This window comes from Nesoenas mayeri, assembly GCF_963082525.1.
Source record: "Nesoenas mayeri genome assembly, chromosome: 1".
Classification (NCBI taxonomy): Eukaryota; Metazoa; Chordata; class Aves; order Columbiformes; family Columbidae; genus Nesoenas; species Nesoenas mayeri.
Genome location: NC_137541.1, coordinates 192,963,233 through 192,988,003, shown reverse-complemented (window position 1 = coordinate 192,988,003; position 24,771 = coordinate 192,963,233). Strand labels below are relative to the sequence as shown.

Here is a 24,771-nt window from a genome sequence, read left to right as displayed (position 1 = left end):
ATTTGGAGTATGCAAGGACTACACTTCAGAGCAAAGATGATAAAAAGCTAGAAATTACCATCTGCAGGGAAATATTGTAGGGTGCTAAAATACATGATTAAAACTAAGGGAGGGGCTGGAAGCTTGCTAGCTACATATGTATCCTATAAAATACGTTCACTAATGGTAAAAGAGGAAAATTTCTACTGTCTCAGCTTTACTGTAGTTTTTACATTATTTCACTAAACATAAAAATAGCATTTTAACTTGAGAGTAATTTTTGGATTACATTCAATTCCACAATAGTTCCTCTGTTTACGTAGTGGGACTTTAATTTACTCGTATCACTTTCTTCTTTCTGTTTATAGAATTTTGTTATTTGAAAGCTGTCAGACTCCAGATAATGTTTTTCCAGTTATTAAGTTTTTCTGTAACTTTTATTTGGTTGCTTTATACAGTAAACTTTGTATTACTAATGCAAAGCAGCCTTTGAAGATAGGCTGCTCATGTTAATATGAAGCAACTGGCAGCTGGAAGTACATAACAAGTGAAATAATTCTTAATTTTTTGCTTCTAACATGTATGCCCATCTTATTTCAGTGTTTTTTTTCTGATTTAGAGTTACCTCATAGCATCTTTCATAATCCTCTTTGCCATGTTGGACACTGTGATAGAAAGCATCTGGAATATTGTATAAACCTTTCATGAAATTCATAAGGAGTGACAGTTAATTGAAGTAGAGCTAATAGAATCATTAGCTTATAAATATCAGTACTATTTTATTACAAAGACATTAGCTTTCCATTATCTCATAACTGAAATGTATACTTCTGTAAAAATGTAATAAGTCAGTCTGATATTTTCCATATGTGGCCTGATGGTAGAGTAGCTTATCTTCAGGAAGTCTAAAACGAATTTGACTAGGTGTTTCAGAGAGATGAGAATTGCTATTCATGTCTTATAAAGCTTTACTGCAATTCTATTTCTCTCACTCAACATAGATCAAAGAGTTAACCTAGAAAATCTAAATGTTTTCAATTCCTTCTCCTTTATAATTGTGGTGCTTCTGACCCACTGGGGAAAGATTCATGTATGACTTGGAGTGAAACAACTCCTTTTCTTCATGTTCTGAATTGGCTGGGCTCCCTTCCTAAAACAAAAAGTTGCAAACAAGAAGAGGGCAGATTTTTCCTTCTTTTAGTCACGGAGATGTTACCACTAAAATCAATTATGGTAGTTCTGAAACATTACTCAACAGAGAGGAAATTTAGATTCATTGCATAATTTAATTATGTTCCAAAGCTTTTACTTGCCTAGATCAGAGAATAACCTTTTTTTGCATACACATTTCCAGCTTTCTTTCACTAAGTCCTGTTGTCTGTACTTCTCATTTCTGTGCTTGTATCTGGAGAAGTACTTCATTATGTAGCTACTTATCGCTAAATATATATTACAGTCAGTAGGCAGAACTGGTTGTAGTTGTTTCCCTCATTTCTATCCACTATCCACCCTACTCCTTGCCCAAGCCAAACAAACAAACAAAAAAGGGGAGAGGGGGAGGGAGAAACACATAGGGAAAAAAAAATGAACTTTCCGTAGAACAAAGTTTAGCTTAAAACTGCCAAAATGAAATTACATTTTTTAAAACATTCAAGAAAGCATCCCATGTTGCTTTGCAAAGTGATATCAGCCTGGATTTCTGGGTTCCTGTGACAGGTTATTTAGGAAGCCCTGACAAGGAGCTGCTACTCCCAACCCCAACAGAATCTCTGTGTGTAGCCAGCCAGACACTTTACCAAGGAATCAAGCCAAAGCACCCAGAGCTTTCAGGGCTTTCAGTCAGTCAGACTTTTGCCCACTTTCTTGCACTACCCTTACATGTTTTGTTCCATGTGGTTTACTTTTTAAATTTTTTGTATTATAAAGATTTTCAGCCATCTGTAATATAACTTAGGACTGCAAAAGTGTGTGAGGGCTGTTCTAATGAATTGATTTACTAGTAACTTCTGCAGAATGGAAGTACTCAGGAGAGCATGTCTGCTCTGTTACGAAAGATTTATCACTTGAGTACAGTAAATGATAGTAACATGAACAACATCAGCAATTCTAATGAGCGGTTTGAACTTCCTGATCTTCCTGCTATCTCATCTAAGTTAGATTTCTTTGCACATCAAAATTTTATTTCACCAAGTGAATTTCAAGTAACTCAGCTCAAGCTGCATACTAAAAGAACTGGGCTAGTAGCAAATGCTTTAGAAATATGCTTAATACAGGCAGCATTGTCATTGTCAGGTTTTTAGAAGTACTTAAGGCTTAAATATCCAAATAGGCCTAGGATCCTGACTCCAAAACTGCATCACTGTTCTCTTCAACAGCTACCCAACTGGGCAAATGCTTAAAAGCCCAAGGGACTATGACCTCCAGGAGTATTTCACTGACTCTGGGTCCAGGTGGCTTGCACACATTGCAGGTTTGCATTAGGCCAAAAAGAAGGTGGTGGTTCACTTGCTTTCCCCCAGCTGCCATGGAAAGGAAATGCATATGCATGGACTGGGCAGGGTGCTTTCAATAGATGTCCAGTTGGAGAAGACAGGCCTAAGTCTGTGTCATAGTTAATCCAAGAAGTAATGGAACTGGAATTTAAGGAGGCACCTTCAAAGTTCTCTGTGCTCTTCGGTGGTGATCCCAAAACATTTGCAACACTCAGCAGCTGTGTGCCCATCTGGCACTGAAGCCATTGGGATCTACAGGCTAATCAGTCTGTCACCCATCTGGACAATCTGTTTCATGGTGTCTTCTGACGCTGAAATGATCAGATCAGGATATTGTCTGGGATTCCTTTTCTTGATAACTTCTTTGAGTCCAGAATTATTTCCTTATCATGGTTACTAATTGTGTGTTGGCTTCTTCTACTTACTCTTTGACTCTTACATCATGAGTAGGTTCCCAGCATTGTTTACACAGCCTAAATGATACAGTGCTTAGCAATGCAGGGCCTGTGTCTATTCTGTGATTCTAGTGTTGTGGTTTAACTCCAGCTGGCAACTAAGCACCATGCAGCTGCTCGCTAACTCCCCGTCACTGGGATGGGAGAGAGAATCAGAAGAGGAAAAATGAGAAAAATCATGGATTGAGGTAAAGGGAGTTTAATAGATAAAGCAAAAGCTGCAGACGCAAGCAAAGAAAAACAAGGAATTCATTCACTACGTCCCATCAGCAGGCAGATGTTCACTCATCTCAAGGAAAGCAATGCTTCATCACAACTAACCGTTACTTTGGAAGACAAACACCATCACTCTGAATGTCCCCTGCTTTCATCTTCTTTCCTGGTTTTATATGCTGAACATGACATCATATGGTGTGGAATATCCCTCTGGTCAGTTGGGGTCAGCTGTCCCAGCTGTGTCCCCTCCCAGCTTCTTGTGCACCCCCAGCCCACTTGCTGGTGGGTGTGAGGAGCAGAAAAGCAGAAAAGACTTTGACTCTGTGTAGGTGCTGTTCAGCAGTGACTAAAATGTCCCTGGGTTATCGAGACTGTTTTCAACACAAATCCAAAATAGAATCCCATATGAGATACTATGAAGAAAATTAACTCTGTCCCAGCCAAAATCAGCATACCTATTTCCATGCCTTATCAAATTAATAAGTCTGAATACAGATCAATTCTTCTAAGATACCTCCTTAAGATAATTACATAGTTCATAATGTCTGACTGCATTCTGACTGCAACCACAGGTGATGGTTAAAAAATTCCAATTTAATACTTATAGCTTTTCAAAAAGAGGAGAAAAGCCTATCTGCTGTCTTTGCTGTTTGGGTATACTGATGAAAATATACCAGTAAGACTGTTCTTTTATGAAATGGAAATTTGTTCAAATAGTTAAAAATTTGAGTTGTGTTTTTGAAGTAAACCTTAATCTGTAAATTAGTGAATTTCCATTTAAATGATTATCTGACTAATCAACCAAACTTTCCTTCCTACTTCCTGCCTTATATGTTTGTGTGAAGTACAAGTGACTAGGTCAGCCTTTCTGTTTGAATTATTCTGCTCTTTACTCTCAAGTTATGGGTAGTCTTCTGTTTTGCTTCTTGCTACCTTTGTATTACTAGATGTGTTAAGATTGGCCAGAAAATTATAGAGGAGGTCTGCTGATAACATCCAATGGACATTTAAAAAGCTGAATATAGCTTTGTAAAATCTCTGCAAAATTTATCAAAAAATGAATACATATCAAAAAAGGGAAGAAAAACAGAAAAAAGCAAAAGTTTTACATGCGATTTTTTCCCCCCCTTCTTTTCTTCCTTCCAATAAAATTATGATCAACAGGAAGTAAAGTATGCAACAGTTTTCAAGGAACTGGTTTATGAGTAATGGGATAAAATTTGGTAATTGTAAATTCAAGTAGAGCATCAAGTAGAGCATCAGGAATACATTCTAAAATATGATTTATTGATCCTGCCTAATGCATTATAATGTGTAATCCTAGACATCAGGTAATGAATAAGCACAAAAGAATCACTAAAAGACATTTCTGCTCTGTTAACTGGTGTGGGTTTTGTACCTTTTAATTCAGAAAAATATTGTCTTTCCTTGATTATAATTGTATTCATACTTCTGTAACGAAAATATTTTCTGAGCAGTTTTAAAAAACACAGAATGTCCTTGACATACAAACAAATTTTTCTGTGGCATGTGCAAGATCAAGGTGTGATTCACCAACATAAACGTTGCAGTAGCAGCGCAAAGCCAAAAACATTTTGGATTTAATGCATACTTCTTGAGAGTATTTCTTTCTGGAGGTTCTACAGAAGGATGCACTTTGACTTTCCCTTTTCATTGTGTCATTTTTCAAGGAAATTGTTAAACCTTTCCTTTTATCATGTATGGTAATTATAGTATGTGACTTTTCTTCCAGCAAAATGTGGTTTGTTAGACTGATTTCACACATGGTGGATTGTGGAAGTTTCACAGTGAAGTTTTATGTATGCAAAATCTGTCTGATTGAGGTGATAGTTAATGGAAGGCTAAACTGATACACAGGCAGCGAAAACCATCCATCTTTCAGTACACAGACAATATCATAACCTCACTCTGTCCTGGCAAAAGTGAAGGATAGGCTTTTTATGTGGCTGTGAAAATAACACTTCCTCCTTAGATCTGGGGACAGTCATATATACACATTTTATGAAAATACTGTTGATGCTAGGAAGTGATAAATAAGGAGGCAGAATACTTATTTTATCTTAACATGCCAATTAAGACATTTGTATTTCATTATGTATCTACAGTTTACCATCTCTCTGAGGCTAGAGACCAGTGATGATCACTGCTTCTGTTGCTAACTGAAGAATGAAGGAATGTTGTAGCTCTTGCAACAAAGCAAAAATACCAAACTAAAACTTCCTTTTCTACTTCTTTCTTGCTGTTACTTTGGGCAAGCTTGTGATGTTAACTTGGATGGGATACTGCCATAAGGTTTCCTCTTCCAGAATTGGCAAGGTGTGTCCCACCCTTGTGCTGATTAACCCTCACAGATGTGCCTAAGGCTGTAAGAGGTTGTCAATAGGAAGCGCTTTCTTCCTGACAGTCAAACGTTCATTCTAGATCTCTGTCATTTAAGTTCCAGATTTATTTGGATTAAGCTGAATTGGAACTGGTGCTGTGTAACATCTTAGTTGGTGACGTGGACAGTGGGACTGACAACACCCTCAGCAAGTTTGCCAACAACACCAAACTGCATGGCACGGTTGATACACTGGAAGGAAGGGATGCCATCCAGAGGGACCTTAACAGACTGGAGAGCTGGGCCTGTGCAAACCTCATAAAGTTCAACAGGCAAAGTGCAAAGTCTTGCCCGTGGGTGGGGGCAATCTCCAGCACAAATACAGGCTGGGCAGAGGATGGATTGAGAGCAGCCCTGAGGAGAAGGACTTGGAGGTGTTGGCTGATGAGAAGCTCAACATGACCCAGTGATGTGCGCTTGCAGCTCAGAAAGCCAACCGTATCCAGGGTGGCATCAAAAGAAGTGTGACCAGCAGGTCGAGGGAGTTGATTCTTTTCCTCTACTCTGCTCTTGAGAGACCTCACCTGGAGCACTGTGTTCAGCTCTGGGGCCCCTAACATAAGAAGGACATGGACCTGTTGGAGAGAGTTCAGAGGAGGGCGATAATGATGGTCAGAGGGCTAGACCACCTCTCCTAGGAAGACAGGCTGAGAGAGTTGGGGTTGTTCAGCCTGGACAAGGCTCTGGGGAGACCTTATAGCAGCCTTCCAGTACCTGAAGGGGGGCTACAGGAAAGCTGGAGAGGGACTTTTTACAAGGGTATGTAGTGATAGGGCAAGGGGTAATGGCTTTAAACTAAAAGAGGGGAGATTTAGATTAGACAGAAGAAAAAACTTTCTTCCCCATGAGGGTGGTGAGGCACTGGAACAGGCTGCCCGGAGAAGCTGTGGATGCCCCATCCCTGGAAGTGTTCAAGGCCAGGTTGGATGGGGCTTTGAGCAATCTGGTCTAGTGCAAGGTGTCCCTGCCCATGGCAGTGGGGTTGGAACTAGATGATCTTTAAGGTCCCTTCCAACCCAGACCATTCTATTATATGATTCTATGATCCGTGAAAGATTTTTCCTCCCTGGCAGCTTAGCATTATTTGGGAGGAAATTCTTTTTCCTTCCTGGTCACTGAAGTCCAGGTTTCTGAGAACAGAGCATAAGTCTTTAACTGTTTTTAACTATTACATATTTTAAGCATGCTGAATCTTGCCAGTGGCCCATTAGATGTGACAGTTGTCATTTCTAGCTGCTAAAAATAATTTCATAATTGTAAATTCAAGTGTTATTGGAAACTTTATAATTTTTAAGTATCCAACCTCTCCTGATAAATGATAAGCTTCAAATTTTGTCCTCTTCCATTTGGTTTCCTAAGTGAACACAGTATATACAACACTCTCGTCATTTATTAGCCCTTTTCAATCCTTTGACATTGATGACTAATTTCTATCCGTGCTGACAGAGTAACAGAGACCTTAGACAAGGAATTTTCTGATCTAGTGATCTAATAGTGCAGAGAGAGCTACTTTAGTGCAGTTACTGAAAAGGTTGTAGCGTAAGCTCCTACCACATTCATCAACAGCACAAAATCTACAAAAAGGAAAATACTGTAAAAGAAATGGTAATTTTTGGACCTCTTTACAGCATTCATTTATTATGATTGGGGAAGGGAACAGGAATATTTGTGTACTAGAAGTCTGAGAAGTTTGAGATCTACTCTAGTATAAAATCTACTAGATAACTATTAGTAGTCCCTACTTAGAACGCTGTTAGGAATATAAATATTAAATGCTTTTTCAGAGTAAGGAGAAGTAATGTAAATGGCTTCCATCACAGAAATGGAAATAATATAATAACTCAGGAATGAAAATGTTGTTTTTCAACACTATTTATTTATAATCTCTGAAAAGTTAACATATAAAACATATTAATATAATCCAGTGAAGTTTTAAGTAGATGATATGAAGTTGAAGAGATATTTGACCAAGCTGAATTGCATTGAGAGAAATTGGCTTTCTAGTTTCAGCATGAGAGTTGTACTAATAATGTGTAATCCATTTTTATCTACTAAAGCATGTAGTAGTGTATTTTGGGGACAACACAATATTCCAGTGTAAATCTCTTTGAAAATACATTCTTCATTGCTTACTACAATATGATGAAAAAAAATATAGCTTGAAATGTATAAATGTATAGCTTCAAGAAGTGATTGGACATCGTGCCCTCAGACACATGGTGTGAATTTTGGGGTTGTCGTTTGCAGGGAGAGGAGTTGGACTTGCTGATCCTTGTGGTTCCTTCCAATTCAGGACATTCTGTGATTCTATGAAATGAAAATGGAAAGGTCACCTTATGATTTTTAAAAAGTTGAATCAAATTTCATTTATTTCATGAATTCATATCACAAGGTCATGCATCTGTTAGGAGTTTGCAGAAGTGGTGCCCATCTGGCATTCAAAAGGTTATATCAACTAAGTACACAGTAACGTATAGGGCAGATTTCATATCTTTGTTCCAGCTCACAGTTGGCAGCCCTATCTACTAACCCTAGTGAAAGCTTCAGTTTGAAATACAAAACTGCTTTTGAACTTGCATATCTTTCCCTAGAGATGTCTGGAGCCTTGGTGATGTGTTTCTTTTATGATCCTTTTTTCAATCAGGGAATGAACTCTTGCATTAAGAGTGAAGTTAGGCATTCATTGCATGACATTGCAATGAATCCTTAAATATCCATTTTAAGAGCATGTTTTATATAAGGAAAGAAAGCTTGAGAGTGACCAAAATACTTCATTTTGCATTATTTTATGTACTAAAATTAACTGTAGAGACCTCTCTTGTTCATTAGGTTAAGAAATTCATTAGTGTATGGAATGATGAAGTTTGTAATTGCAGTATTCACTTCTAGTTTGTTAATCTAAAATATGAACAAGTAGTTTGCAAGCATATTTTGTTTTGCTTCTTGACACTGTTAAGTACAGTTAGAAAATGAAATTCTCAGCTTAACTGCAGAGTATGAGAATTTCAATATGTTTTTTCAGACCAGTTTACCATACTTTTGTTTCCTGTAGTAACTTGTGCAACCTTTCATCTTATGAGTCAATCCTATAATTAGTATCCTTCTTTGCCAGAGGCATGCTGCGTGTTTGTTTTAGGTACAGAATGTCTGCAAGAAATTTAACTTAATCGTTACTTTTTAATGTAAGAGCTGGTTAGCTCAATTACACTAGATTAAAGTGAACTTGAAATTCCTGAGTTAGAGAGAAGGGGCTAATCGTTGACCTGTACTGAATAAGTACTATTTCCTATGGGGTTTTTTTCTTATGTGTACTTGCTAATGTGGCTAGCCCTTTAGCCCAGTCTTGCAGTGGCTGTAAGTAATTATCTGTTCATTGTATGGAGTGGGTTTCCAAAGTTCTTATTTAACTTGGCCATTAGGTTGATCAAAATTATTCCAGTATTGCATACATTGCAGTAAAGCTGGAAAACATTTTTTCAGTTAACTTTTCCTTTATTGTGTTTGGGGATAAACTGAAAAAATGAGTAGTAGTTACAGCTTTGCAGTAATTTGGGGTGGGTTTTTTTAGATTTTTTTAGGCATTTTCTAACCACAGAAGCATACGGCTGTATTTTATATATATATTAATTTAGTGACATGCTTTTACTCTATGTTCAGACTGAAAATATTACTTAAATTTTATCTCATACAATGACCCAGCTAATTCTGGGAATGGTTGCATTAGCACCATTGTGACAGCACTGAGCTTTGGTGCGTATGACATAAATAGATGCTGACTGCTATGGCTTCTGGGTACAGAGAGTCCAAGTTGAGACTGACATGTGAGTATAAAATACTGCTATATTAAATGTACAATACTGTGTTGAGGTTTTTTTATTCTACTTTTTGCTGGTAGATACTGTTGGCTATGTTACTTGGCTACAAAATACTTAAGCTGTGTTTCTCTTAAATTTCTTGTTTAAAATAAAAACACCACAGAAAACAGGGAATCCATCTAGGTTGAAACTTTCCATATTGCCTACTCACTATGAAGAAAATCATTGTCAAGCAAAAGAACACTTAAATATCACTCCAGAGGACTGGAATGTTTTGGAAACAGAAGAAGATGTGGTAGCCTTAGTACTGGATTTGTGCACTAAGGGCCTTAGCAGTACTTATTCATTATAAACACCTCATGAGCTGGAGACAACCCGATAGAAGAATGACCTAGTGTTGCTACTGATTGCTTGCGTCCTTCCACTTGTCATCTGCTTTGCTCACCTTTCATTTTTTTGGGTAATAGGCCTTGCACATTCTCACTTTTACTGTTTCACTTGTGCTAAGGCAGTGCGCTGCAAACCTTCTCTTTTACAGACATCTTAGAGTGATCTCATGCATTATTTCAGGCAGTGACATGTGCCTTTGAGGTATAGGCTGTGACTATTTCTTAGAAAGATTAGCTCTTTGTTACAGCTTTCTTAAATAAAGGGTTGTATCCACCAATTTTAATAAAGTTTCATTTAAGTCTAGTAGTATAATTGTATGTGCATCCTACTGAATGTAATTTATAGTTACTATACCTGCATGTGGAAATTTAGGATGGAACTAATGCACCTTGATTTAGGTATATAAATGTTAATGCTTAACTCTGAATTTGTCAGCTCAAACTCCCACTGATAATCAGCAGAGAGAATTAGGTACTTCTAGAGTTCAGGCAAGCCAGATAAGGTAAGCTTCAATGAGTAACACTAAGCAGTCTTTCAAGCCATTTCAGCTTAATTACTTCTCTGGAGATGTCTGTTTCTGTCTCTGTTTTAGAAAGAGAGCCTAAGGTGAGTAGCCTTAGACCTTCAGGCTTCTGAACTTCAGAGTTTCATCTAGATGCCAATATCAAGTTAGATGAAAACTACTAATTCAACATTGTATGATTGTATCTGTCTTCCTAAAACCTGATCTTCCTCTTACCATTTTTTAGATTAAATATGAGGAAAGTTTGATTTTTGAAGTGTAGATTTTTTTTCACTCCTGCTAAATAAGTAAAAACATATATTAAATAAATTCATAAAAATACTTTTCTTATTCTTTGATGAAATGTTTCTTACGAACTGAAGCCCCCATTCTGAGAAAACTTGCCAAAGTTAGAATGTGCCACAATTGAGGCCTGCAGCCATAATTAGATTCCTTGATATATAGTCACACTGATATAGTTTTTATTTACATAGTTGCTTATGTTATTTCCTACTGGGCCTTTGTTCCTTTAAAGCACAGGATAGGCAAAACCTATAATTCTGTGTCTGGCCTCATTTGCTACACACTATTTTATATTTCATACAGAATGTGAGTTTCTAATTTACTGCTGAACTTTTCTGTGGTTCTGCCACTGTAAAAACTTTGTTACAAATTTTGCAGTTGTTGAGTTTTATCTTTACAGTAGAAATGATGTAAAATGTATAGTGTCTGTTATACAGCTAACGAAGTGAAACAGGGAAATTAAAGTCAGAATAGTCAAAGACATCCAAAACCCTGTGTTGTTATTTGACAAACCCAGAGAAAGATGTGTCCTTCTTGACTGTGGATATTTATAATGGCTACATCTATAAACTGGTCACCTTAGGCTCACTCTGTATTTAGTGGAGAGAAATGATCAAGGGAGGTGTTTAAAACAAATTGGATTAATTGCACCCTAAAGGAGCCTTTCTCATCCCCTCCACTACTTTGTGGACAAAGTCCAGGTGACTCCCTTAGAAGCAGATGTTTGCTTTAGTTAGATGAATCTCACCAATAGAGCTTGACTTTTCCAAGATAACCTTTCAGACTGTATTCTATGTATTCTATGACTAATTCCCATTGAATTCTGTTGAGGGGAGATGTAATGTTTCAGATTGGGTGATATAACAAAACAAGGGTATTGTACTCAGTAGCATTTTGTTCTATGTGACTTGACTTTATCCCCAAAGCTTTAAGCGGTGAATTAAAAACTGTTTTTTATAAGCTATTACTATTTCTGACTTGGAAGCTACAGCTTTTTAATTTGTACTATAGTTTTTATGTGCTGGGTTACTATTGCACAGTAAGTAAGTTTCTTGGCAGTAAATAATGACATTTACTTTGATTTTTGAAGTATTACAAAAAGCTGGTGATAAATACCTAGCTTCTTAAGGTGTTATGGCTATATGTAATAAAATTATGAACATTCATATTTAATCTCGTGTATTTCAGGTTACTTACCCAAAAAATGCATTTTTAAAAGATGCTGAGGTTGCGAAGTTGAATATTAAAATGTTAGAAAATACTAGTAGGGTGGTGGGTTATGCAACTCATAACTGCCACCTTAATTCAGAATCATAGTTCAACCCACTTGTTTGTAAGTATTGTGAAACAGTCTTGATTACATAAACACACTGTTTTCCACAGTACAGACATATTTTCCCCCCAATATGTGGAAATCTTTTACAGTTATGTTTTTTTAAAAAAAAAAAACAACAAACCCCAACCACCAAGCCCCCCAGTCCCAAAAGAAATCCAAACCAACAGCTACTCCACATTCAGAAGTAGTTTCCTGGCCTGGAGAATTTAAACTAAATTAGTGATATTTTAACATGATTATAAACAGGATAAAAAGTAAGTGGTGGACATACTGGAAGAGTGTATATGCTCCCTGCCTGAGTGAGAATGGGATGTATCACAGCTGCCCTGCCAACTCTCAGGCCTGCCAGGCTGCTCATGCTTACGGGATGGAGCTTTCCACACTGTCGTGTTTCAATCCATACTGAAAAACAATCCATGCACCAATCTGCAAGTTCATCACGCTGCAAATATGGCATCTTGATTGAAACTTCTAGAACAGATCAAAATATGCATGGGATTCACGATGTTGAATTACACTTTTGATTAGTGGATGTGAGTTATTCTCTGTTGGCTAAAGAAGCAGCACAGACATACAAACATGCTTATTCTTGCATTTACACACGTGCCATTGTCACTTAACTAGTGAATACAGTTAGATTACAAAGGGTATATGGTCTTCCCCTCCTCTTTCAGAAAGCAGGTAGTGGCAGCAGTTAGCCACTTGAAAATGGTATGTACTTAGACAACACAAACTATTTCTGCTTATGTGGGTTATGCCTTGTATAAGCATTTTGGAACTGAGAGTGATAGAGTGTGTATACAAGCAATAACTGTCATCAACTGACTTGACTCCAATACTGCACCAGGTTGTTTTTAATGTATAATTGGGTAGTCCTAGAGATGAAATGGTACTGCACATACAAAATATGAAACAGGTGCTTTCTACTTCTGTTGAAAAGACAAAGCAACTTTCATAATCTGAGTGGGGTAGATGGATGCATTCTATAGTTGGATTTGAACAAGAGAATGTCCTAAAATAATGTGTTCTTGTTCCCAAAACATGTCTGGAAAAGAATTTGGTTGAAAGTACAAGTTAGAAGTAAACCAGAGAAATAGTTTTTCTGCTCTGCCTGGCAATCTCATACGTTCTGACAGAAACTTTCTGTGCTACTGATTTAACACATAAAAACACCTGAGAGAGGAACTGCCTTTTTCTGCAAAGTCAATATTAAACAACCTCAACTGTCAGAGGTGAAAGGTGAGCTGCTAGAAGGAAAATTCAGAAATGTAATTGCTGACAAAACCACAGTCATATTAACAGCAATATATACTTTGTGCCACCAGATCACGCTAAGTATTTATGATTTATGGAGGAGAGACATACTGTCTTTTCACATTGATAACCAGTTATGTTATGTTGCAGGGAGGGGGAAATGTAGTTCAGCAGTGACACAGATTTTATCCCACTTTCTATGTTTTTTTGCTATTTCAGTTTTTCCAGGTTGAGGGTATCAGTGATTTGAGGGTTCATCCTCACATATTAGTATTTTTAAATGTCTCCACAGTTCTCAAAGGTGAACGTTTTGTGTATGAAACAATGTTACTTTTGTGCCCATGTATCAATTCAATTTAGATGACCATGGTAGTGCCAAGAATTAACAGCTCTTAATTGCTAAAAGAAAAACATGTTGCAGAAGTTGACTATGCCTTAGAGACATAGTGATGTGTATCCAATATTGTGGAGTTCACATATATTTTAAATTCACATACACAGTGTAATTGTTCTATCGTTTTAAACATAAAAAGCTGTTAGCAGTTGTAGTCTGTGAAAATACGCAGTGCGAGAGAAATGGTCTTGGAAACAAATAAATCAAATTCCGAAGATTTTCATTTATAAGCACATTTCTCAGGATTTCCAAACAATGGATAAATACTTGAATAGTCGTTTTCTCCCCTAGGGCTTCTTGGTGCATTTACTAAGAAAGTAACAAAACCAACAAAATGAAACAAAAAAGTTGTAGGGCACTAACTTGGAAACTGAAGGCTTTAAAGTCAGCACTTGGAGCACATTTGAAATATGTGGTTTGACATGATGAACTTTTGGGTATAGGCCATGCACGCAAATGGCTATCCTTTTACAGATGTTGGGAGACTTTCTCTCTCTGTGTTTACCACAGTCTCAACAGTAATGTTTAATAAAGCTTCTTACCTCCTACTTAAAAGATCTGGAGAAGGGAGGCAACCTTCTGCCTTGTAAAGACTAAGAAATATACTCAGGACCACTTAATTTCCATTGATGTTAATGCTCAGTAGTATATATATGACATGTATATTATATATACACACATCTATAATACATGTAGTATCTGAATTATATACACACACATCATATTTTTTCATAATTCATTCTTTTGGTTGTTGGGGACTAGGTAGAGGTATTGCCCTTTTTCTTTTACATGTACACAAACGTATTTTAAACATCTTTCAAAATGAAGGAGTTTCAAGATAAGCCAAATCGCCTTGTATTTTCCATGGATCAAGAGCACTCATACAGATAGCCACTGCAATTCAGCTGGCAGGCAGTGACTTGTTAGATTATTGTAACTTGAGGGTATGTCTGAGCCCTTAATTCTTGTCAAATTCAGCTTGATGGCACTGTATGGTGCTAATAAGCATAAAGGTGGGAAAACACTTTTTATAATAGGCGAATGCTTCTTTCCCCTCTCTTGACCAGAAATACCCATATTCCAGGAATTGACAATATTTTAATTTACTTTTGTGTCTTATTTTCAATCCTCATAGTAAAAGATGGCAGGCTGTCCAATATTACCATGTTATTGCTATCTAAGGGGAAATTTGATTAGCTTTCTTTTATTGAGTAAACCCTCTTTGGGTTAGCACTGACTTGACATGGTAAGAAAGAAAACCCAAACATAATCCACATTTTATTTGCCTCAACTTTGGTAATTATTATTGTTATATTTTTTTTTATTATACCCGTGGAAGAAACATAAAATGTCACAAGCTCTTTTTTCACATGGTTAATCTACCACAAAAAGCTTTCTTTTAGGCATTCTGATTCCAGTAGTGACTGTAACTAATCATGGTTCTGACAAAAAAATCCAAGAAAATAAACATGAAATAAGTGATAAAGGAAGCCTTTTTACATTTTGTCCTGTCTCTGGTTGTTTGGTATAATAGGCTGAAAATTCAACTACTCTGTTTATTGGCAAAAGTTCTAGTGCTACAGCTGGGATTCATATGTTCCGTATTAGCTGAGTTACTGCTATTTAACCATCTCGGATTAGCAGAAACTTTACTTGCTTTTAAGAACCACACCTTCACATATACTGACATTACAATGCACTATTGGTTAATTAAAGGAAGAATGTGTGTTTACACTTCCTGCTCAGAATTAAGCAGGAGACATCTTGGTATTTTGGTTAATTCTTCTGTAGCACCAGCACATTTCCAGAGTATGTTGGAACTAAGATTTAGAAAAGGGAATCTATTTCTCAAATGAAATGTATTTTTTATTTTCTTTGTGTGATATGTAATATGCACATGATTTCCAAAATCAAAACAATGCGCACCTCCTTGCACTGTTCTTAATGTATCACATCCTATCCATGAAGGGTTTAATTACATATTTAAATTTAATCATGTAATAGATGTAAGTGCAAGTTTAAAGTTTAAAATGCACCTCCTTGCTTTACTGAAATGTGACTATTAAGTGTGTGAGCCTGAAAAGAAGGAGAGGGCTTGTGAAAGTGCATACATATCCACGTAACACTGAAAGCAGAGTTCAGCAATGCCCAACGGGCCACTTCTACAATAGCAATCCACTTCTGAAATGTTGGTCTATGCAGGGAAGATCACTATCATTATAATTGGAGCTACACTACAATGGACTGCTCACAGTAGCTATTCCAAAAAGTTCTTTGAAGGTGAAGATGAGTGGTAGGCATTCTCAGGAAAATAAAATTGCTTTCTCAAGCAAATAAGTAAATAAATAAATAAAAATAAAGTAAATCTTAAATAAACAGATAGCTAAAATAAACTTATTTTTTGCCATCTCAGTGTAAAGTACAATGTCTGTATTTCCAGTTTGGATGTTGCTGATGGGCACTAAGGGAATACATGTAATTTGTGATTTCCCAGAATACTGCTAATTGTGAACGCCTAATTTGTGAGAACTGCTTAGTATTTTGGGATGGTACATTGATACAGGTATTGATATACATATTATATATTAATATATATATATATGAAAAATATTGGAAGATATTTTGATCAGGTTTTTATTTTCCTATTTTTAAATACTTGTCCAGGGTGTTTTTAAATATTTGTCTATTCTAAAGAATAGATCAAACACTTGACTAAAATTGAAAACCCAATATCGAAGCATATTGCTTAGTTTTCACACCACAGCCACCACATGTTGCTGTATGGATAGCTTTTTTTATATAGAATTTTACTGCTTCTCACAGAATTATATTCTGGAACTTTTCATACCATGCAGAAATTTCTGCAGTCTGTTAAAATGTAAACTTAAAACTACAACTGCTGAGTAAAAAGCTTTCTGAGTAAAAAGCTTTCTCTGTGCAAGATTGCACTGCTGCTGCCAAGAGCATTGAAGTTATGACAAAAAGATTACAACATTGGTTGCTTTTTCTTTTAAATAACAATGAAGATCTGGAATAGAGGTCATAGCGCTTAGCTCTGTGAATATCAGGAATTACAGAAGAACATAAGAAGGGTAGGTAGTAATTATTTAACAGAAAAAGTACCAGAGACCCTGAATTTAAATTGTACTCTATTATCTGAAACAGAACTGATAAATAGGTTATCTGCTATGATAATGCAAATGATAGTATTTCAGCACAAGGACAGTATAAAAATGTATTTCTAGTTCATGTAGGAGACTTCAGCCTCTTTATTGAGTTTTGAGATCTGCTGTATTTTAATAACTCAAAATCACAGAATGGTTGAGCTGGGAAGGAACCTATGGAGATTATGTGGCTCAACACCCCTGCTCAAGCAGAGACGCCTTGAGCTCACTGCCCAGGACCATGTCCAGATGACTTTTAAACATCTCCATTGAGGGAGACTCCACATCCACTCTGATCAATCTGTGCCAGTGCTTGGTCAGCCTCACAGTCATAAAAGTGTTTCCTAATGTTCAAAAGGAACCTCCTGTGTTTCCATTGGTGCCCATTGCCTCTGGTCCACAGAAAAGAGCCTGACTCTGTCCTCTTTGCAACCTCCCGTGAAGGATTTATACACATTGATGAGATAACCCTCAAGCCTTCTCCAGGCTGAGCAGTCCCAGGTCTCCCAGCTTTTCATCACAGGAGAGAGACTCCAGTTCCTCAGTCATTTCTGTGGCCCTTCACTGGACTCGCTCCAGTAGCTCCAAAAAAGATATGCTATGAATTTGCCCTCTGCACTTCTCATGTGACAGTGGAACATAATAGTACAAATCAAAGGTAAACAGAAATATTCAAGCAGATGTAAATGCAGTAGCACTTGTTTTTCTTCACATTGAACAAAAATTCTTCTGAATAATAGCTGTGATCTGACCTCTCCACTTTTTTTTTATATTCTTCCACTTGCCAGCAACTACATGATACTAAAATCCACAGAAACTGTCTTTATTTGATAATTTGTACATATTTTTTCTTAAACTTTGGGTTATTTCCTATAAATCAATATTTTATTTGGTGTAAGTGGTCTGAAGACTTAGAATTGGATCTAATAAATTTGATTTTCAATATATCTAGCTCTTTGGCAATCTACCTGTTACAACAAAGCAATATTGAGTTGTAAACGTTTTGCTGCCCACTTTTCATGTATGTAGGGGAAGTATTCCTGAATAGAGTTTATTGCATTAACTAACCTAGTAAGTTAGTTCTCTCCTGCTAGTATTATATTGCAATTAGGACCTGAAACAAATGCATCTATGTACAATTTTATTAGAGATTTTAATGTAGTCTGGCAAACATTTATCTCCCAATTTCAACTTTTGACTGCATGGACCATTGGGAATTATAGTCTTTAGGTTTTAACCGAAGATTTTCAGGGGGAAATAGGCTTGTTTAACTTATTTTCTAAGTTAATAAAATATGGTTTGTGGTTTTTTAAAAATTTACTGTCAGAGAAATACTCAATATTTTGTTCCTTTTCTCATAAAATACTGTTTCATTGATGTGAACTTCAAAATAGATTGAAACAGGTGAGCTATCAGAATTCATAAGTTGTTAACAAAAAATAAAATAAAAAAAGGACTGTCCAAAGAAAAGCAACGAAGCTGGTGAGGGGTCTGGAGCACAAGTGTGATGAGGAGCAGCTGAGGGAACTGGGGCTGTTCAGCCTGGAGAAAAAGAGGCTGAGGGGAGACCTTATCGCTGTCTACAACTACCTGAGAGGAGGTTGTAGCATGGAGGGGGTTGGTCTCTTCTCCGTTCTCTCTTCCAGCCCAAATAATTCTATGAATTTAATTTTACAAGACCATTTGTAATTTAAGATAATTTCAATAGTTCTAATAAAACTTTTGATACTTTCTTACTTTCCATGTAAAAGTAACTATGTTTGTCCAAGCTAGAAACATTGTTTAAGTCTTTACTAACATGGATGTAAAGTCAGTCTACTGAATTTTTGCTAGAGATATTGTCTATATTAAAAACTATCACTGAACCAAAATAAGTTAGCACAGTTGAACTCATAGGTTTGATCCTAGAAATGGCCATGATGTCTGACATCACGCAACCAAACAAAATGGTTTGACCTTTGGGAGCATCTGATCTTTTGTGGGTGTCACAGTTCTCAGAAAGTTTCCACATTAAGGAAAGTGCGTGTATTTGTGACCCCCTCTAGTGGATAGCATTCTCAACTGTGCACTAGGATATGTTGTCCATATTAGATAATCTGACATGATTAAAAATTGAGAAGTCTTTGTTTCCATGGTAAAGATCTGATTCCATTCCCATGGATGGTCAGAATGTGTTTGTGTTCGTCTCCACTCATTACCACTCACCTTGCAATATATTTTAATAAGTTTTTTTTCATGATGTGGTTGCTCATAGTTTTATCTATTTATATGTGCAACTGATGTTTATACATTAGCTGACGGAACATCCTTTTTTTTTCTGTGGTGCGAACCTCTTTTATTTCTCATACCTTCATTTGCATGAATGTATATTCCTGAAATGTTTAGAGTTTACCTTAATTCTTATTTAACTTTATTTCAGGTACCACCAAAGTAAACCTTGTGAAGATCCCATCAACTGCTTCCAGTCCTCGAGACACTGCTCTAGCAGCTGTTATATGCAGTGCGCTTGCGACAGTGCTCTTAGCTCTTCTTATTCTTTGTGTTATCTACTGTAAGAGGCAGTTTATGGAGAAGAAACCAAGCTGTAAGTTTCCAGTTATTATTGTTTCTTTGTAATGTTTATGTACGTGTATTAGTTTGGCAAATATCTCTGTAGGTAAAGAAATGAAATTTCCACAGCATTCAAACATATTTAGCATTGACATGAGCAAGCTAGCAGAAGCTCCAAACTGTATATCCATATGTTTGCCAGGTCAGTTTGGGTGTTCCAGCTTCTACTGAGAAAATGCTGTGCAGATATCCAGAAATAATCCAGTTGCATTAATTCTGTGCCATACTCTGTTAGATGCTGCACAGATAAAATGTGGACGATTTGGGATCCAAGCTGGGATGTCATTATGTAGTTGCAGTGCTAATGTGGAAATACCGACTTGGAGGATCTGTGCATCACATACCATTGTGAAACAACTTAGCTTGTCAAGATTATGGAAGTGGACAGTGCAGATAGCAGATTTTTCATTTAGAATTTTGATTTTTTGGGCATATTCAAGATTAATTAAATACCTAAGCCAGCATCTAATGAGCACTGGATGTCAAACAATAACAACAATAACTAAGAAGAATCAGTGTTATCACTGCTTAAAGCACAAGCAAAAATAAAAAAGATTCAGAGAGGCATTGTAAGAATTGTTCCTAACCTAGAAGATGCTTTACAATGGAAGTTTTAAGAAATTCAGACATAGTGAATTCAAACTTCAGTAAGTGAAATTCAGTAACTTGTTTGCCTTGGCCTACAACTATACAGATTAAAGGAAATCTGCTTTTAATATAAAGCTCTTTAAGATAGCATAAACAAAATCCCAGTGGCTGAAAGCTGAATGTGGAAAATTTCAGATGGGAATCACTGGGAATCATTAAACACTGAGAAGATGTAACAGTGAATAAGATATACGCTCAAATCATCATCAAAATAACAAGATGTCTTCCTAGAAGAGGCTGTAGTTGAACCAGCTGTCCTAAGGCTTGTTGCAAAATCTGTGGTTTATATGAAACCACACGATCAGTTGGAAGATGTATGGAAATACTGTATAGTGTGACATTTAAGTATTCTGTGAAGATACGAGGCTCTGAACAGGAAAAATAGTATAATTTACTAATATATATTTGTATTCATTTTGTCCAAAGGGTCTCTGAGATCACAAGACATTCACTACAATGGCTCTGAATTGTCATGTTTTGATAGACCACAGCTAAATGAATATGAACATAGAACTTGTTGCCAGTGCCAGAGAAGCACATCACAGACATGTGGTATGTTAGGTCTACTTAAAAGTGACTTTATGGCATGATGAACATTTATCTAACACTTGAGTTGCAACATTTAACTTTAACTACAGAGCTAATGTTGTCAAGTACTCTTTGTCCTAGGCTAATTTCTCAATAAGCACATAGAATTTACAAGTAGATATTTGGTTATGGTATTTTTTTTTCTGTTTTCATTCCAATGACCTGTCACTTAAAAAAAAAAAAAAAAAGTTTAAATGTCTATCATCTCATTTCTTTCTGATAAAAATAGCACTGCATCTGGCTTTGAGACTTAAATTGATGTGAAGAATTTACCAGACAGTATCTAAGAACATGATATGAACTCTAAAGGACATTAAAAATCTGAACAATTCAAATCATTGAGATTTTGTGAAGTAATTTCAGAGCAGATGCATTTATGACATTGACAAATACATAATTTAAGATAAGAGCACAGGCTTAAGTACCATCCTATACTTCCTCTCACATGTATCTAATTGAAAAGTAAATTAATTTAAAAAGTAGATATTCATGACTGGCTTCTGTATTAGTCTTGGAGGAATGGCTTGGCTCTTATAAGTAATTCCATTTTAAATTGATAAATTAAAGAACCAATTTTTTTGCAATAAGATTTTTTTCTTCAATCCATCTGTTATAATCTAACTGGGAAACCAATACTCAGGTTTGAAAGACTGTAGAGACTAAGTTTACACAGACCTTTGACACTTTTAATATTATTAAATTAATTTTCATTCCTTAGGACCAGTTCACTTGATTCCATCATTGTGCTGTGATGAAACCTGTAGCATGGATCACAGCAGTCACAATTGTGCTTTCCACTCACAGACTACACTTAATGAAAGGTAACTTAGTTTTATAAATGTCTATTAAACATTACGTATTTCTTATGCAGTCAAATTAATATTTATACAGATAGAATAGCTGTTTGGAGTAGAATGAGGGATTTTGATGAACTGTAGCCATGTACTTCTGTTTTGTGCAAAACCAGGTTTAAGGTGAAAAATGAGTTTGGAGTATTTCTTAATAAATGCTGACATGATATATCCATTTCTCTGACAAAGAAGTGACTTATTTCTGTCACAAGCAGACAGTCCTCTTTCTCCCTCTCCGGGGAGACCTTACAACAGCCTTCTAGTACCTAAAGGTGACCTACAGAAAAGCTGGAGAGGGACTTTTTACAAGGGATGTAGTGACAGGACAAGACGTAATGGCTTTAAACTGGAAGAGAGGAAATTTAGATTAGATACAAGGAATAAATTCTTCCCCATGAGGCCAGTGAGGCACTGGAACAGGCTGCCCAGAGAACTTGTGGATGCCCCATCCCTGGAAGTGTTCAGGGCCAGGTTGGAGGGGCTTTGAGCAACCTGGTCTAGTGGGAACTGTCAAATCATTCTGTGATTTTATGATTATGTGATTATTCTATGGTACCTTAGAGGCTTTGGTGACCCCCTCTTCTGCTGTGGGTTAGCAAGGTGCTGCATAAACCTGTGAATCTGGGAGGATTAAGGTACCATTTAGAAGTGTCATGAAGATTTTCTTTTTTTTAGAAGCTCTTAATGACTGTGAGATTTGAAAGATCTAGTTTTTAATTTCTAACAGATTGTAACCAATAGTTTCTTGTGATCTGCTAAATAAAATACAGTAGTAGAGTAGTTATTTCTACAGCAGTGCTGTGAGCTAAATATATAAAATTTATGGTGTCATTCAGAGTTTCCTGGTTACAGATTTTAACACAGGATGTATTTATTTATTTTAGCTAGAACTGTTTTCCATATAAGGTTTAAATTGGTCTCCAGCTACCTTGTTCTTATGACCAAATGTAACTAAAAATGTAGAGGCAGCCTCTTCATAGGTATTGTTTATGCAAGGTGACTTAGTGACCAAAGTACAAGATACAAAATACCTAAATTTTCTATAATAACTTGTTTAAATACCAGCAAGCTTGAGTCATCCTTTTATACCACTAAGGCTGACAAATTGAAAGTTGTGTACTTTGTGAGGGATCTTTTGGTTAAGGCTTTAAAAATAAATGTCATACCCATGCTATGTGGACATCAAAGATCCTGTGGTTCCTTCCAGAAGTAACGGGTTTGCTTCAATTTCCTTTGCCAAAATAATGTATTTCCTTCAATTGTGGTGCGATGTCCTGACTTTTGGCCTCATCTATGAAAATACTTTGTCTGTATATCAAAGCAATTAAAGCATTATGTTTCAGAAATTAGTAAGGCTACTTAAGATTTCTTATAGGCAATGTTAATTTGGGAGGAGTTTTGTCACACTAATTATTACTGTATATTAGACTTAATAAAGCCTTTATATTTTATAAATCTGTACACAGTTTTTGAAAACAAAATGTATTAGTACATTATTTTGGGGCTTTTAATACTTATTTAGGTATACTATAGTAAAAAACACAACTGGGCTTGTGTAGTACACTCACACATGTATCATCATGTACCTTAAATACATTTGAGACAGATAACTTTGAGTTTCTACTTCCATTTTCTCCCATTTTCTATTAAATAAAAATGATCCTTGTGAGAACTAAAAATCCTTGCTCTTCACTAATACTCTGTTCTTTCCACATGAAAGACAATACAAGAAAAACTTTTCATGTTTTGAAGGCTAGACAGAAAAACTGAAAAATCTAAAGTGAATGTGCGTTCAGTATGAAACCACATAGATACAAGGAGTTTCAAACAGTCTTGTGCATTCCCTTTTCCCAATCTGAACCCACTTTACTTATTTTACTTCCATTAGATATTTGTCTAGCCTGTGGTTTTTTTGGTTGGTTGGTTGGTTTTGATTTTTTTTTAAAAGAAAACCTAGTGTTGGACCTTCCACAGTCTTCCCAAACATCATTCTTACTGCAATTTAATCTTGTATCTTGTTTTAACCCCTCCATGCATTGTGAACAAACAAATTCCTTCCTCTTTGAAACAGTCTTTGTATCTGAACAGTATTATAGTATTTTTTATCATATTTCTGTTATTTAGACTATAAACAACCTCAAATGTAGTTCATGGTTTCTAAAACCATGAATTCACAGCATGAAAGGCTCTAGGCATCCTCTTTACGTTTAGTGGTGTTCTCCAGAGTTTTCTTCATTTCCAGATGAAGAACAAACTATTCCTTTTCAAAAGAACTTGTTTGTACAGGGTGCCTCTAGACTATTAGCATAATATAACCCTGTTAAACCATCTTGAAATACCTGTAATTATTATATTAATAACAGTAATTACTATACTAATAACATTTTCTGGAATGCTTTTGAAACCATGTCCTTTTTTATCCTTTTGCAGGGCTTCTGATTCTGTTGGAGAAATGATTCCTACTTTCCTTGGGTCTCTTTCACACTCTACCTGTGGAGACATTTCAGATGCTTGGCCCCTTATGCAAAACTCAGCTTGCTGTGACAGCATTTCTTTCTGTGAGTCGTATTCAGAAGTGGCCGGAGGATCTGCAAAACCCTGCAGTCCTGAGACTGAAAGTGCAGCCACTGTTGAGTCGGATAATAAGCAGGATCTCAGTGAAGTACTTATTTCAGCTAAGGCTCTTGATGGAAACATTGCAAAGTCCTTTGAAATCTCCAAACATAGAACCTGCATAGAAGTTTCATCACTTCGGAACTCAGCGGCTGCTGAAAGCCAGCCAAATACAGAGTGTAATGGAACAGCAAATGGCTCTACAGACTGATAAAGAGGTAAAACCCATAACTACAAAGGAGTGAGAATGAGTACTCAAGGCATGTAGAGCTAGATAAAAATAGAATTGTAAAAAGTTGTAGGGTTAGGATGTTTTTCCTTAGGTTACACCTAGCTATTGCTGAAAGGAATTAAAACTCTACAAGAGATCCAACAGTTTTGTATTTTTAAATCATTGACTGAATTTGAGTAGTGTAACCTTGAGAGAATGTGAACCAGAATACAGGGGTAAGTCTGTACACCAGTTAGCTTTTATCAGGTTTCTCTATTTAATTTCCAGGGAAAAAAAAAATCAATTTAATAGCCTTATGACCAGACTGTAATGTGAAGCTAGTCTTGTTTATGAGGGAAGAACTGAGAACTTGTCTTTGCGTACTGTACACAAGGCATAAAAGACATGGCAAGTGTTCATCAAAAAGTATTTACAAAGCCTTCTCTGAAGTTACTACAGCAGCAGAAACAGGAGAATCTCAAATGCTTTTTAATGCCATATATATTCCCATCTCATCAGACAAAACATTCTGTAAGTTTGTCCATAAAA

The 24,771-nt window shown here is 36.3% G+C and overlaps 1 protein-coding gene across 1 annotated transcript in view; it reads left to right on the top strand.

Moving 5' to 3' along the window:
• The window catches only part of TNFRSF19 (TNF receptor superfamily member 19), a gene marked incomplete at its 3' end in the record, with an annotated part of 45,359 nt that extends 21,137 nt beyond the window's left edge, over positions 1 to 24,222 (top strand). Inside the window, exons 5-8 of the mRNA XM_080363648.1 lie at positions 19,121 to 19,285; positions 20,386 to 20,511; positions 21,266 to 21,368; positions 23,829 to 24,222. Of these exons, the coding sequence (XP_080219774.1) occupies positions 19,121 to 19,285; positions 20,386 to 20,511; positions 21,266 to 21,368; positions 23,829 to 24,222 (788 nt within the window). The remainder of the gene's footprint in view (positions 1 to 19,120; positions 19,286 to 20,385; positions 20,512 to 21,265; positions 21,369 to 23,828) is intronic.
• Between the last annotated feature and the right edge of the window lie 549 nt (positions 24,223 to 24,771).